The sequence below is a fragment of the Spermophilus citellus genome, assembly GCF_964194105.1.
Source record: "Spermophilus citellus genome assembly, chromosome: 12".
NCBI classification, from domain to species: Eukaryota; Metazoa; Chordata; class Mammalia; order Rodentia; family Sciuridae; genus Spermophilus; species Spermophilus citellus.
The window spans coordinates 14,034,815-14,048,347 of record NC_138198.1 but is presented as its reverse complement, the minus strand read 5'-3'; the positions used below and the strand labels follow the sequence as shown (position 1 = coordinate 14,048,347).

The window sequence follows — 13,533 nt, the reverse complement described above, 5'->3', positions numbered from 1 at the left end:
GTAGATGATGCTTTGAAAGTTTATCAGTTATTTAGGATTTACTTTTCTGCAGAAGGAAATGTCCTCATTTGTTGTTTGGGGTCCCAGATCTGTGGTCACAAATGCTCTACCTGTGCTGCAAAAAAAAAAAAAATGCAGTATTAAAATTGACCAAAACAGAAACATACCGGGGCAAGTGGGAGCCTCTTGTTGGATGGTCATCTGGGCGGCTGCCATGAGGACCAGAGCACAGTTCAGGGCCCTGCTGCTTGTTCAGCCTCAGGGTTGTTCCTGCAGTTCATTTATTGACCACCTCTGTACAGCCCTGGATGACACTAGGATGGGTCAGTATGGGACTGGGGCCACTTTTGGAGTTGGTGGAATGCTCGAGGCCTAGTACCAGGGAAATGCATGCCCCGCTGAGGCATCCAGATTGTCCTGGAAGGTGCTGTGCTGTTCAAGGACATTGTGCAAGGGCCCCTGTTTCAGTTTCCCTTGAGACCCCTCACGCTCTCCTGCCCTGCTCTCACCTGTGCCCTGTGCTCTGGTTACCCTGCCTGGAGCCCTGTTGTTGGTATGCCTCCCCAGCTCCTTGTGTTTCTCCACCTTGGTGCTTCCTGTGGCTGAGGACCATGCTCTTCCCGCTGTCTGAATGGGTCATCTCTTCTACCCTGGTTGGTTCCTTCCTGCAGGAATGGCATCTGCTTGGTCACCTCATCAGTTTGCCCAGATGGAGGCACCAGGGTGGTTCTGTGAGCCTCGAGGGGGGCAGGAGGTGGCAGACCCAGGTTTTGTGGGCTCTGTAAGAGCACAAGCTGTGCAGCCCTCAGGGGCTCAGGAGAGGCCTCTCTAGAGAGGGGCCTGATGCTGGAGTTGCATGTGCTCTCTGGCAGATACCTCTGGAGTGCAAAGAGGGGCTCAGGGAGTGACAGGTCACCAGAGGCCTTGAGCCCCCAAAGGGGGTGGTTCTGTTGGTGTGGTGGTAGAGGAGAGGAGGAGAGAAAGTGGCTGTCCCCACAGAGTTGCCAAGGGAAAGGACTGGCTGGCCTCAGGCCAGAGAGGGTCTACTTCACATCCCTGAGGAGTGGGTGCCAGGAGTTTGCATGGTCCACTGGCCCTGGGTTCTCTGGAAGCTCTCTGCTCATGGGTCCATTCTTCTCACCTGATCTGGAGAAAGCACAGGGCTCTTGTGTGTGCTCCCGCTGCTGGAGGCTCTTGTTGAGGTGGAGTCTGCTCAGGGACCTATAACACCCATGCCTTCTCCTCTCCTCTCCCATGTGGCCACTTTTAGGGGAGCCCAGGGTTTTGGAGAAATGACAGTGCTTGTGTCAGTTGGGCTTCCAACAAGGACAGAGCTAGGAGGTGGCTTGGGTGTGGGGAGGAGCAGAGCAGAGCTGGTAAACCTTCTTTTATGTGCCCACAGGACATGGTAGAGGACCTGGGAGCCACAGCCAGGAAAGGCTTGCTGACAGTTGTCCTCCAGGGTGTCCTGTCCATCACAAGATCCTGGCTGCACACAGTGTTAGCAAAGAACATGTTCTGGAAGGGTTCAGCTGTCCTGTTCACATACCCTGAGGGAATCCAGGTAAGCTTTACCTGAGGCTGCAGAGTCTCCACAGGCACCAGGGTGGGGAATCACAGAGCTGTGGCCCATCACCAATTATTGGACCAAAAGTACCAAGGCCTGAAGGCTTGGGCTCATCATGTACCTTGCCTCTGGCCCTGGCCCCTACTCTGAGGACAGGACATTGCCCTTTGCCTGGCAGGAAGTCGGTAGGATGGGGTGCAGTCACGCTGAGGCAGGGGTTGCCAGGAGGACCATCTGCTTAAGGTCTGAGGCTGCAAGCCAGCCGTGTGGCACTGGAAAAAGAAGGCCAATATGATAGGAAGTGCCTTTAGCTGGCAACTGAGTGAAGCCATTTGACAGGATGAACTCTACCCCCAAAGCCTGGGACATGGGAAGGACTCCATAATAGGCACCCCAGTGATGGTAAGGATGACTAAGACCCTGTGGGATCTGGGAGCCTGAGTTCTTAGAGGGCTGCAGTGGAAGGAGCTGGAGGTAGGAGGTCCTGCCCGCCCCAGGCCTGCTCTTCAGCCTGGCTGCCTTATTCCCTGTCCTGGAAGTGGAAGGTTGTTCCCCTTCAGACACAGTCTTCCAGGGAGACTGTGGAACCTGCTCATGGTCTTCACACAGAGTTGGGAGCAGGACTTATTGTGATGTGAGGCAAGGGTACCCCAACTGTATAGATTAGGATGGGCACAGGGCCAGAGAGTTGTTCATTTCAGTCAAGCACAAAAAAAAAAAATCCTCCCCCAACTACTTTATGAATTTTGATACCAATAGACTGAAATTCCAGGAAAACACAATTGGATTATTAAATATTATTCCAGGATTCTAAGTGGTATAATCCCCAGGCATTAAACATGAGTGAAGGATAGCTGTGGAGCCACTGACAAGAAAGAATGTTTCTAAGTGCAGTAGTAATGATAAAAATAAATGAAATTAATAAAACATCTACTCTGAGGTGGTTGCTGCTGTTATTGCTGTTTTATAAGTAAATTTACCAAGGTCTGGGGAGATGAACATGCTGTTGGTATTGTTGGAAGTCAAGGCTCTTTCTCACCAGGAGAGGGAAAATACAGAGTAAGGGGGAAAAGAGCTCTGTGGTATGGAAGGAGCTAGAGATAGCAGCAGGAACTCATGATTTAGATAGTTGCCAGCTCTGTCCATCAAGAGTCCTGTGGCAAAGGCACCCTGGGACCATGAGCACCTACAGAAATAATGATGCCCTAGGACCTGAGCACAACATATCACATCATGGGTTTTCTTTTTTTTAAATTTGTACTGGGGACTGACCCACAAGAACTTTACCACAGAACTATATCCCCTGCCCTTTTTATTTTTTATTTTGAGGCAGGGTCTCACTAAGTTGCCCAGGATGGCCTGGAACTTGTGACCCTTCTACCTCAGCTTCCTGAGTAGCTGAGATTTCAGGAATGTTCCACCTCACATGGCCCAATCATATCTTCTAACCGCCATTTCCCACCACACAATGCTATTCCTGGAAGAAGAGCCACCTCCATGAATCAGCAGGAGATGCACAGGTGGGCCAAGAGCTCCTTGTGCTAGAATGTCAGGAAGTGCTGAGGCTGCAGGCCCATCACAGGGATAGAGTTAAACACATGTGGTGATCCAGACATCTCGGTTAGCAAGAGGACTTCATGTGAAGTCTGTGGTTGCCATGGTGGTCTGCTGTTGCTAGGTTTTTACTTTTGATGACTGAATGGTGGTCATGTTCATGATTGCAGAAATGGGGCCAAAAAAGCATAGAAATTATCTGGGCTATCTTTGCAGTGTTTTGGAAGTCTGAAGTTACTCTGTACTTTTTAAGAAAACCGTTGAAGATGCTTACGTTAGCCAAATCTGGTACAATTTGATTATTAAAAGGCAAAATGATAGGAACAGATTAAAATTCATTGATAAACATACAGAAAAAAAGAACTAAGAAATGTAGAATAAATAATTACAATAGGAGACTATCACTTTGTAACCAAGGTACAGTAGCTGATGCAGGCAGGTATCACCTAGGAATCCTGAGATCAGTGGGGGCTCCAAGAGGAAACAGGATTTCCAGTGCCCCACTGCAGATGCCTTTATGGAGGAGGAAAGACGACTTTCACAGTGAAGAATTCTGGAAGACAAACCTTAATCAAGGGCCAACCTCTCTGTCAGCCCCGATAGCACCAACAGGTCTCATGGGCTGCTTGTTAAGGCTAGAGGTGTTTGATTGGGCAGCTGTGGCAAGTGCAGACATTTGGCCACATCTGACCTATACCAAGTGCATTTTTATGTGGCTTGACTTAGTAGTGTTCCAACCAAGCCTATTGTAATCATGGGAAAACTGTTAGTCAATTGAGTCAAGAAACAGTCTACAGAAAGGCCTGGCCTTCTCAAAATTGTCAACATCAGGAAAAGATAATGTCAGAGAACTTCTCTAGAAAAGAGACATGATCAGTAAATGCATTATGTGTCCCAAGGTGGACCCTGGATCCAGATGTCAGGTAGACATATAGAGGCACATGGGTAGGGCAGCTGCCCCAAGGCTCCTGTCCTCCTAATGCTGCCTGTCCTGAGGGCCTCTCTAAGTTGCTGAGGCTGGCTTTGAACTCAAAATCCTCCTGAGCAGCTGGGACCACAGGTGCCCCCCACACCTGGCTATTGCTATCTTTTCTGTAAGATATCCCTGTGATGTTTACTTGTCCCTGTGGCTGTCACTTAATACATGGGTTTTGCAGGTCTGGCGGCGGCTGGTGGGAATAAACTTTCCTGCAGAGCATGGCTGGAAGGAGTCGCTGCTGGGGAACATGGAAGGGAGGCTCAAGCAGGTACCAGACAGGAGGGACACCCTCAGAGTGGTGATGAGCCCAGACCATTGGCAGGACCTCGGGCTACGAGCAGTGCAGTGTGTGCAAGCCCTGGGATCCACCCCAGCTTTGCATTTTTCTTTCGGATCAGGCCTCTGCAGTTTGACTACAGAAACATTTCAGAGTTCTAGTGTGACGTTCTTGAGAAGAGCCAGGGAATGGGATTGTGCTGTCACTGGGCCCCTAGATATGTGTCATAAAGCACTTTATGTGCAGATGCTCCAAGGGACCTGCAGGTGGCAGCAGCCTTATTAAACACAATGACATGGAGAAAACACACACAATCAAAAATGCCCTTCATTTTGAATGAAACCCAGGAAAATTGGTTTCTACATGACTGTTTTATAAGGATCTGATCAAATGGATCTTTTTAGCAAGACAAAAGCGAGGAAAAATGGCTCATTTTTCAAAATTTGCATGTTTTTGCAAGCTGCTGTTCTGGCTGCTTTTTTGTAGCATGGGAAGAGACTAACTTGGTTTCATCTTTGCTCCTCTGGTGACGGGCAGGGAGGACATGCTTAGTGTAGGGCAGGGAGGAGGGGAGTCAGAATAACCACTCACACCCCACCCACCTCTGTGTTTGCAGGAGAGGCCTCTCTCCCAGATCTCTGCCTTCTGCAGCCCTCACTGGGATGCCGCTGGCCTCAAGGACAGTGTGGCCAGGAGCTTTGAGAAGTGTGTCATAGAAGCTGTGAGCTCTGCCTGCCAGGTGACCAGTCTATTCTTGAGAAACATGCTTGGGTTCATAGCTGCTTGTTGACATGGCCAGCTCCAGGACCTAAGTGCTTGCCAGTTCCAGGGCCTCTGCTGATCAGGATTGGGTCCTAGGTGTCCCCTCCCTGGCTTGGGCCTCATGTGATCCAGTGCTCTCTACCCACTCCTTGAGATGAAACTTGGCTTCCTGCTTCAGAGGCAGCCATGCTTGCTATGCAAAACCACAACCATGCTCACATGCCTTGGTGCAGGTTATCTGGTGGGCTATGCCTCCAACTGCCCATTGTGATTGTTGCTGCTGGTTTATTATGGTTTGTTAACTCCTGCCCAACAGGTATACAGGAAAGGACCCCAAAGGTTGATAAAGCATCTATGGAAGGAAGCTTATGAAGATAAATAGACTCCATCCTTGTTGGTGTAGAGCGCTTGCCCAGCATGTGCAAGGCCCTGGATTCTATTCCCAAAACTTCAGAAAAAGGGTGAAAAGATTCTATCAGTTCACTTAGCTTTTTTTCTGCAAAGTGGTATAGGTTCTGTCTTACCTCGTGACAGGAGTAGTCCCCACACAATACAACTGTGGCTCCCCGATGGCCCCAGCACCCTGCTCTGTTTCCTACAGGACACCTCATGCCCTGCATAGGCCTCACCTTCATTGTTGGCCAGTGGATTCCCAAGAATTAGAAGTCCCTTCTTCCAAGGAAACAGATTCTCATCTTTTTACATGAATAATACTTTCTAAGGCTTTCATTTGCTCTTTGCTCAGTGATTTAGTAACATGATAGTCACATGTCCTGTCACTCACCCTTGGAAGCCACACTTAGGTAGTGGGATGTGTTTGCAGGTGTGGGTACCACCAGCACAGTCTACCTGGCAACATTCTCATCAGCTCAGAAAGAAAGCACAGCTCTTCAGCTGCCATGTCCACCCTCCACCATGCTGACCCAGACCCCTCCCCAGCAGCACCTAATCCCCTTCGTCCTCCACAGACTGCTCAGGAATGAAATCACATAGGCTGTGGCCTTAAGCACATGGCTTCATTGAGTGTGTATTTAAGGTCCTCCATGCTGGAGCACCTATCAGTACTTTGTCCTGTTTCATGGCTACATGTTGCTCATCATATGGACGCAGTGTGCTTTTATGTTCCGTTTGTCTCCTGATGGATATCCAAGCTCTCCCTGACTGATGCCTGTTATAAATCTGCTGCCTGTTATAAATCTGATTCTGACAGGGATGGCTTTGAATCTGTAGGTCAGTTTGGGGAGTGTTGACCTCTTAAAGATGTCACATCTCATGGTCTCTGAACCACCATGCACAGGTTCTTGTGGACATGCTATTCATGCTGTCTATGGTTATGGTGAAGTGGCTGGATCACTTAGTACCTGTGTGACTTGAAGGACTGTCTGGCCCATTCCCACACTGGCAGGACCATTTCCATGTCAGTTGCCAGCTTCGGAGGGTCCTGACTTCTCCACACCCCACAGCTTTTGCTCTCAGACGTGGGAAGTACAGTCTGGTGGTCTGGAGTGGTTTCTCTAATGACTCTGATATCTATGACCTCGGGTACCTTCTCATATGTTTATTGGCTATTTCTTTTTGCGATGTCTTTGGAAAAATGTCTGTTCAGATCTTTAGCCCATTTTGTTCATTGGGCTGTAGTCTTTTCTTTATTGTGGCTTAAAGAGTTCTTTGGATAATCAGGTGCAAATCTCCTGTCAGATATGTGATCTGCCAGTATTTTCTCCCATTCTCTGGATTGTTTTCACTCTTGGTGGTTTTTTTAGAAGCACACGGACTTTTAAATTTTTTTTCTCTCTTTCTCTTTGTGATAGTAGAGATTGAAACCAGGGGTGATCTATCACTCAGCTACATCTCTAGCCCTTTTTGTTTCTTATTTTGAGACACAGTCTTACAAAGTTGCCCAGGTTGACCTCAAACTTGTAACCTTCCTGCCTCAGCTTCCTGAGTAGCTGGGATTACAGGTGTGCTCCACCACTCCTGGGAAGGTTTTAACTTTTGGTGAAATTCAATGTGTCTATATTCTTTTTTCTTTTGTTGCTAGTACTTTTGACATCAAAGAATCTAATGCTAAATTCTAGGTCATCAAGATTTACCTGTGTCTTCCTCTAAAAGGTTTTTGTTTTGTTTTGCTTTTGGCACCAGTGTTAAACCTAGGACCATATACTAAGCATGTGCTCTGTCATGGAGCAACCCCCTCTGAAAGCTCTAGAGTGTTAGTTCTTAACATTAATTCCTTTTTCTACGTGGTATGAGGTAAGGGTCCAGGTACATTCTCTTATATGTGGAGATCCAGCTGTTTCAGACCATTTGAGGAAGGCACTGTACTTCACTCCTTGAGTGATCTTGGCACTCTTATCAAAAAGTCTGTTGACCGCAGCTGTGAGGGTTCACCTCACATCTGTCCATGTCTCCACTGCCATTTCGTTCAAGTAGGTCGTAAAATTAAGAAGCATGCATTTTCCTGATTCATTATCCTCTTTGACATTGTTTGCTCTTCTGGATCCCTTGGGATTCCCTATGAATTTTGGAATCAGTTTGTCAATTTCTGCAAGGAAAGCAGCTGGGATTCTGACAGGGATGGCTTTGAATCTGTAGGTCAGTTTGGGGAGTGTTGACCTCTTAAAAATGTCACATCTCATGGTCTCTGAACCTAGAATGTCTCCCCATTTATATTGGTCTTTAATTTCTTTCAACAATGGTTTGCGGTTTGCAAATAGTGAGGTCTGCATTTCTTTTGTGAAATTTATTCCTAAGTTCTTTATTCCTTTGCTATTGTGACCAATTATATTCTCAGGGCTGAGGTTGTGGTGCATGGTAGAGCGCTTGCCTAGCACATACGAGACACTGGGTTTGATCCTCAGCACCACATAAAAAAATAAAAAAGTAAAGATATTGTGTTCATCTACAACTAAAAAAATTTTTTTAAATTATTTTCTCAATTTTGTTTTCAGATTGTTCATCACTAGCACTTGGAAACAGGGCTGCACCTCATCTCTGTGACCTGCAGCTTGGCAGGCTTGTTTCTTGGCTCTAGCAGAGCATACATGGGAGAATAGTTTCTTTGAGGTTTCAGTGTAGATGAACATGTTATCTGCCTTTGAGGATAGTACTTCCTTTCCAATCCCAATACATTTTTTTCCCTTTTTCATGCCTAATTGCCCTGGATAGCAACTCTGGGGCTGACAAAGGAGTGAAATTGGCCATCCTGGTCTTGTTCTTGGAGTTTTGTTTGATACGTGTTCTGCATCTATTAAAATGATTGTGTCACTTTTTTTCTATTGGTGTGATGTATTCATGTTTTTAAGTCTGTATATGTGACACTAGAGATTGGACCCAGGGGTTCTTTATCTCTGAGCCACATTGCCAGCACTTTTTGTTTTTCATTTTGAGCCAGAGCCTCACTAAGTTGCTGAATCTAGCCTCCAACTTTTGATCCTCCTGCCTCAGCCTAGCCAGCTGCTGGGATTACAGGCATGTGTCAGCACACCAGGCTTATTAACTGATTTTTGATGCTAAAACATGGTTTTATTCCTGGGATAAATCTCACTTCCCCATGGTCTATAACTTTTTATTTATTGCTAGTTAATGTTTTCTTTTATCCTTTTAAATGTCAAAAAGTATCTGTTGTTGGTTCACCCAGTGTTTTGTTCTGATTACTGAAACTTTTTTTTTTTTTGTAAAAATGTGAACCCAAAGAAGAAGAGTGTTTTGTTTCTTGGTGAAGCATCAGAAGGAGAATTGTAGTGTCTGTGGTGTTTGAGGGCAGCTCAGGATATAAAACGTACAACATAGTAAAGTTTTCCTCATGTTGCTTTTGGTATTTTTCTTTGCAGGCAAGTCTAAGAGAAATACAGAAGCTGGCAGTGAGCTGGGAGGGCATGTGACTTGGGGTTGTTGGGGTATGTTCATTCGTTCACGTGCATCTTCAAATCTCTGGCACCTCATATGTGGAACCAGGCCACAGGGGAATGGATATGCTCTAGGAAACATTAAGTATTTTACATTTTCTCTTCTTTTTCTTTTTGCAGTATGAGGATGAAACCTAGGGCCTCTGAAAAGCTAAACTCCCCCTTTATCAGGGGGATATCCCAAGCCTCTCTTCTGCGTGTGTGTGTTTTTTTTTTGGAGGGACTATAAAGCTAGCTTCAGTAGATTTATGAAATGCTCTTGGGTGCTAACTTGTGTCATTAAAAAACAAATCAGTAAAATCTTCTAAATTCTCTCTTTTAATTCATTTTCTTTTAGTCTCAGATCAGTGTCCTAGAGGGAGTCTCTTGTCATGATTTGCAGAAATTTGGCAGCCTCGTGTCTGCTGTGATCACCAAGTCCTGGCCCAGGAACAACAGAGAAGGCCTGGATGAGATTCTTGAATACCTGCTTACGGGGCCAGATGTGAAGCAGCTCTTCAAGTTGTACGGTGCGTGTAGGGCTGGTTGGAGTTGCTGTCCTTCCTTGGGCAATAGAACAGGGCAAGGTACTTGACCTGATCCTCAGCCTGCATGTGCTGAGGTTTGGTAAAGGCAGGATGGGCAGAGGTGCCCAGGCAGGTGATAGGCATAAAGAGCATCTAGCACCAGAGCCATTTTCTGCTGAGTGCCTGCTGAATACCTGCTCCTGGGGGGACACACTGTCCTTGAAGCAGCCCCTTGAAAGTCCCCAAGGCTGGGGCTGGGGATGTGGCTCAAGCGGTAGTGCGCTCACCTGGCATGTGTGCGTCCCGGGTTCGATCCTCAGCACCACATACAAACAAAGATGTTGTGTCCACCGATAACTAAAAAAAAAAAATAAATATTAAAATTCTCTCTCTCTCTCCCCAAGGCCCTTGATTTCCAGTTGAGGGAATGGAAGTGCCCAGGGCAGGTTGCTTACCCAGGGTGTTGGAGACTTACTATTTCAAAGATAACAAGTGTTTGGAACTCAAATCCAAGCCCAGCTTGCCTCCCTGTGAAGCCCATCTGTCACAGGTTGAGACCAATATTGATAACTAACAAAACATGAAGTGACTCTTCAGCCATTGCCTTCCCAAGTGTTGTGCATTGATTGCCCTGGAAATGATGGTGCAGGTTTATGCATAAAATTGCTAGATTCAGATCTTGTAGTGGAAAAACTCTGGGTGTGGCAATAAAAACCCAGGGCAGATGATTGTCTGAGCCAAACCAGTTGTGTCCTTCCATGCCAGGAGACAAATAGGAGTAGCATGTGGTCCTGAAGGTGGCTGCTGTGTGCACGGGCCACAGTAATCTTCTGGGAAAGACTATATCGTGTTACACTCCACATACTCAGCAGTATGCATCTAAGGCTCCTCCTTGTCTTTTCCTGGCTTCATGGTTCTGTTACTTTTATAACTGAGCAAAGCTCCCTTGTCTGGATGTGCCTGGGTTGGTCCATTCTCCCACTGAAGTTCATCTCAGCTCTGTCCATGTTTTTGTAATTATGAATGAAAGTCTGTATGTGTGAAGCTGGGGACTGAACCAGGGCCTCATGCCTGCGAGCCTAGCACCCCACCATCAAGCTGCATCCCAACCCTCTGCTATCTTTGCTTTTAATGGTAAAGATAAACTTGCTCTTCTCATACTACTCTATGGGCCTCATATTACTGTGAGATAAATAGTCTGGCAGTTAAACTAAGCACATTTTAAATTGTTGCCCTCTAAGTTGCTCCAAAAGCTCATGTTCCAGGCTTTGATTCTCAGACAGGCATAGGCAGAGCATGAAGCTTCAGCATGGATCTGTCTCCTTCCTGGGTGTTATGCAGATGCTTCACTGCACCCATGGAGTGGCCTCTTATGTGTGAGCTTGTCCTGTTGCAGTTTATTTTTGTACTACTGCAGGGATTCCCAAGACAGGTGAATTGCAAAGGACATCATGTGTAGTCCAAGAAATATGTTCACTGTAGCATGGACTCAGGCCTTCAACCTTGAGCACTGTGGTTCTCCTGGCTGACTTTGGCCATTGGGAGGGTCTCCTCCTCCCAGTCAGGAGATGCACTAGGGTAAGACCTGAACCTTACAGGTACATGCACAGATGAATGAGGAGACATCAGCACATCTGGAAACAAAACTCACTGCTGCCAGAGCCACGTGGGCATGGGGCTGGTGTGAGGTTCTAAAAACAAGGAGAGGGGGATGCCCCCTCTCCTTGTTTTTAGAACCTCACACCAGCCGTGGACCATGACTATTCCATGGTTTTGGCACAGGTTTCTGTAGCTGGTGGAATTGCATTTCTTGTCTTGTCATTAACTTTTTCCCCTTTTTCATTGTGTTTAGTTTGAATTCAACCAGCTCACTGTACTCCTTATCTTCTCAGGGACAGACGAGAAGCTCTTAGCCAACATCACAGAGGACGCCAAGAGGTTGATGGCTGCTGCCAGCTCTGTCTTCACAGAGGTTGCTGGTGATGTCCTGAATGGGTCCATATTGGTAAGACGGTTGGAGCTGATCCTGAAGCACAAAAGTCAGTTTCTGGACCTGTGGCAGTTAGGTGAGCTGAGGCCAGGCTTGTAAGAAGCCCGTGTTCACATGTGTGCTGGTTGTCCTTATCCATTCCACTGAGTGGAGGCCTCTCTGTCCTTCTGGTGGTGACTGTGGGGGCACTCCTAGGAAGAAAAAGGGGTGCCATGAAGTTTGTTTCCTTTGGCTGACTTTGTCATTATTTTCCAGAGAGAGAAAATTTTTCATTGCAAGAGAAAAAATGTGATATGGAAGAGACACTGGACTGGAGGATGGATGAAGTCATGTTTCTGAAGAGAGAGAAGAGACAGGTGGACAGCCTCCTGAGGCTGTGTGGGAAGGTGAAGCACCTCGTCCAAGGTACTGCTCCCGCAGTCACGCTGGGCCACCCTCAAGAGCTATAATGGGGACAGAAGCAGGCCACAAATAGTGGGCCTTATTTGGCAGGGAGAAGCTTTTAAAACATGTTCTTAGCCCAGTTTTCAATACATTTGCCCAGGGAAGCAGCTTCAGCTTGTACATTCTTGTTGTGTACCTCCACGCCCATAGACATCTGCAATTTCCTAGTGTCACTGTCCTGGCTGGCTTCCCATGGAGGAGAGGCGTAGATCTTTCTCCAGTCTGTGCCCTGCACATGAGGCTTCTTGCTGCTCTGTCACTCCCAGTGGTGTCCTGAGTTACTGGCGCATTCTTCAGGGTTAGGTCTTCACCATGGTGTGAACACAGGATTCACAAGCGGACCGTGCCATGGACCATGACTATTCCACGGTTTTGGCACAAGATTTCTGTAGCTGGTGGAATTGCATTTCTTGTCTTGTCATTAACTTTTCCCCCTTTTTCATTGTGTTTAGTTTGAATTCAACCCCGAACTATATCAGCTGTATGAGTGGATGTCTCTGAAAAGTCTCCCAGACTAAGGGCTTATTTTCCCTGGTGGGGAGGTGGCCCTCAATCTCCCCTTGCCTCGCAGGGTTGCCTTGTGCCTCCGGGCTGGTAGGACAAGTCCTGCATCCATGGCCTGCACTTGAATCCTGTTTGACAGAGGGTGGCATCTGCTGCTTGCTGGGATGGGGGCACAGGAGGCCAGATACAGAACTGTGCCCCTGCTGTAGTTTGATCATTTGGCTGGGGACAGAGTTTCCTTCAGAGTGCTGCTTGAGTGCTGCATTGGGCCATCAGATGCAGCCTCACTACTGATCCTCTGTGTGAGGCTTATTGTCCTTCCCGGGATGCTCTGGAGAGCTCTCTGGCCCTGGTGTCCTGAAGATGTCATAAAACTGTGCTTGACTGTTGATCTCTTTTCCATCTCCAGGACTGGGCACTGGCAGATCTTTGTCAGCTGGAGATCTAGTCTTAGAACTCTAGGGAGTTCTCATGAATTGGTTTATTGTGGTTTCCTTCTTGCTGGTTTCACATCAGCAGCTGCTGGGCCTGCTGGAACAGTTGCCTGATTCTCATAACATCTCTCCTGTTTGGGCTTCACTTCCTGAGCCTTCTCCTCAACCTTCTTGTGCAGCCTTGGCATTGAACTCTTCATTTCAGCTCTCACATATATTTAATTTGAAGACACTCCCTTTTTTCTTTTTCTTTCTTTCTTTTTTTTTGGTACCAGGTATTGGTACCAAAAACCCTCTGAACTCTGAACTCAAGTGCACTTAAACACTGAGCCACATCCCCAGCCCTATTTTGTATTTTATTTATTTAGAAATAAAGAAATAAAAAAATAAAATAAATCAAATATTTCTTTTTATTGGTTCTTTTTAGTTATACATAGAAATAGAATATACTGGCATAAGTTTAAAAGCATGGAATATAATTTGTTCTAATTCATCCCCAGTATTTTTCTTTACCTTAATTTCCTCCCATTCCTTGTTCCCTTCCCTCTACTCTACTGATCATTTTGTTATTTACTTAAGAGTTTTTTAAAATTAGTTTCTTGTGGATA

The 13,533-nt window shown here is 46.6% G+C and overlaps 1 protein-coding gene across 1 annotated transcript; it reads left to right on the top strand.

Moving 5' to 3' along the window:
• Window positions 1-1,405: 1,405 nt before the first annotated feature.
• On the top strand, window positions 1,406-12,505 carry LOC308631365 (E3 ubiquitin-protein ligase RNF213-like; the record flags this gene model as incomplete). Its single annotated transcript, XM_081262531.1, has 7 exons — window positions 1,406-1,564; window positions 4,279-4,368; window positions 4,994-5,116; window positions 9,385-9,556; window positions 11,446-11,619; window positions 11,799-11,929; window positions 12,440-12,505. 7 exons carry the CDS (start codon window positions 1,406-1,408, stop codon window positions 12,503-12,505), a joined length of 915 nt encoding a protein of 304 aa, XP_081118657.1.
• Between the last annotated feature and the right edge of the window lie 1,028 nt (window positions 12,506-13,533).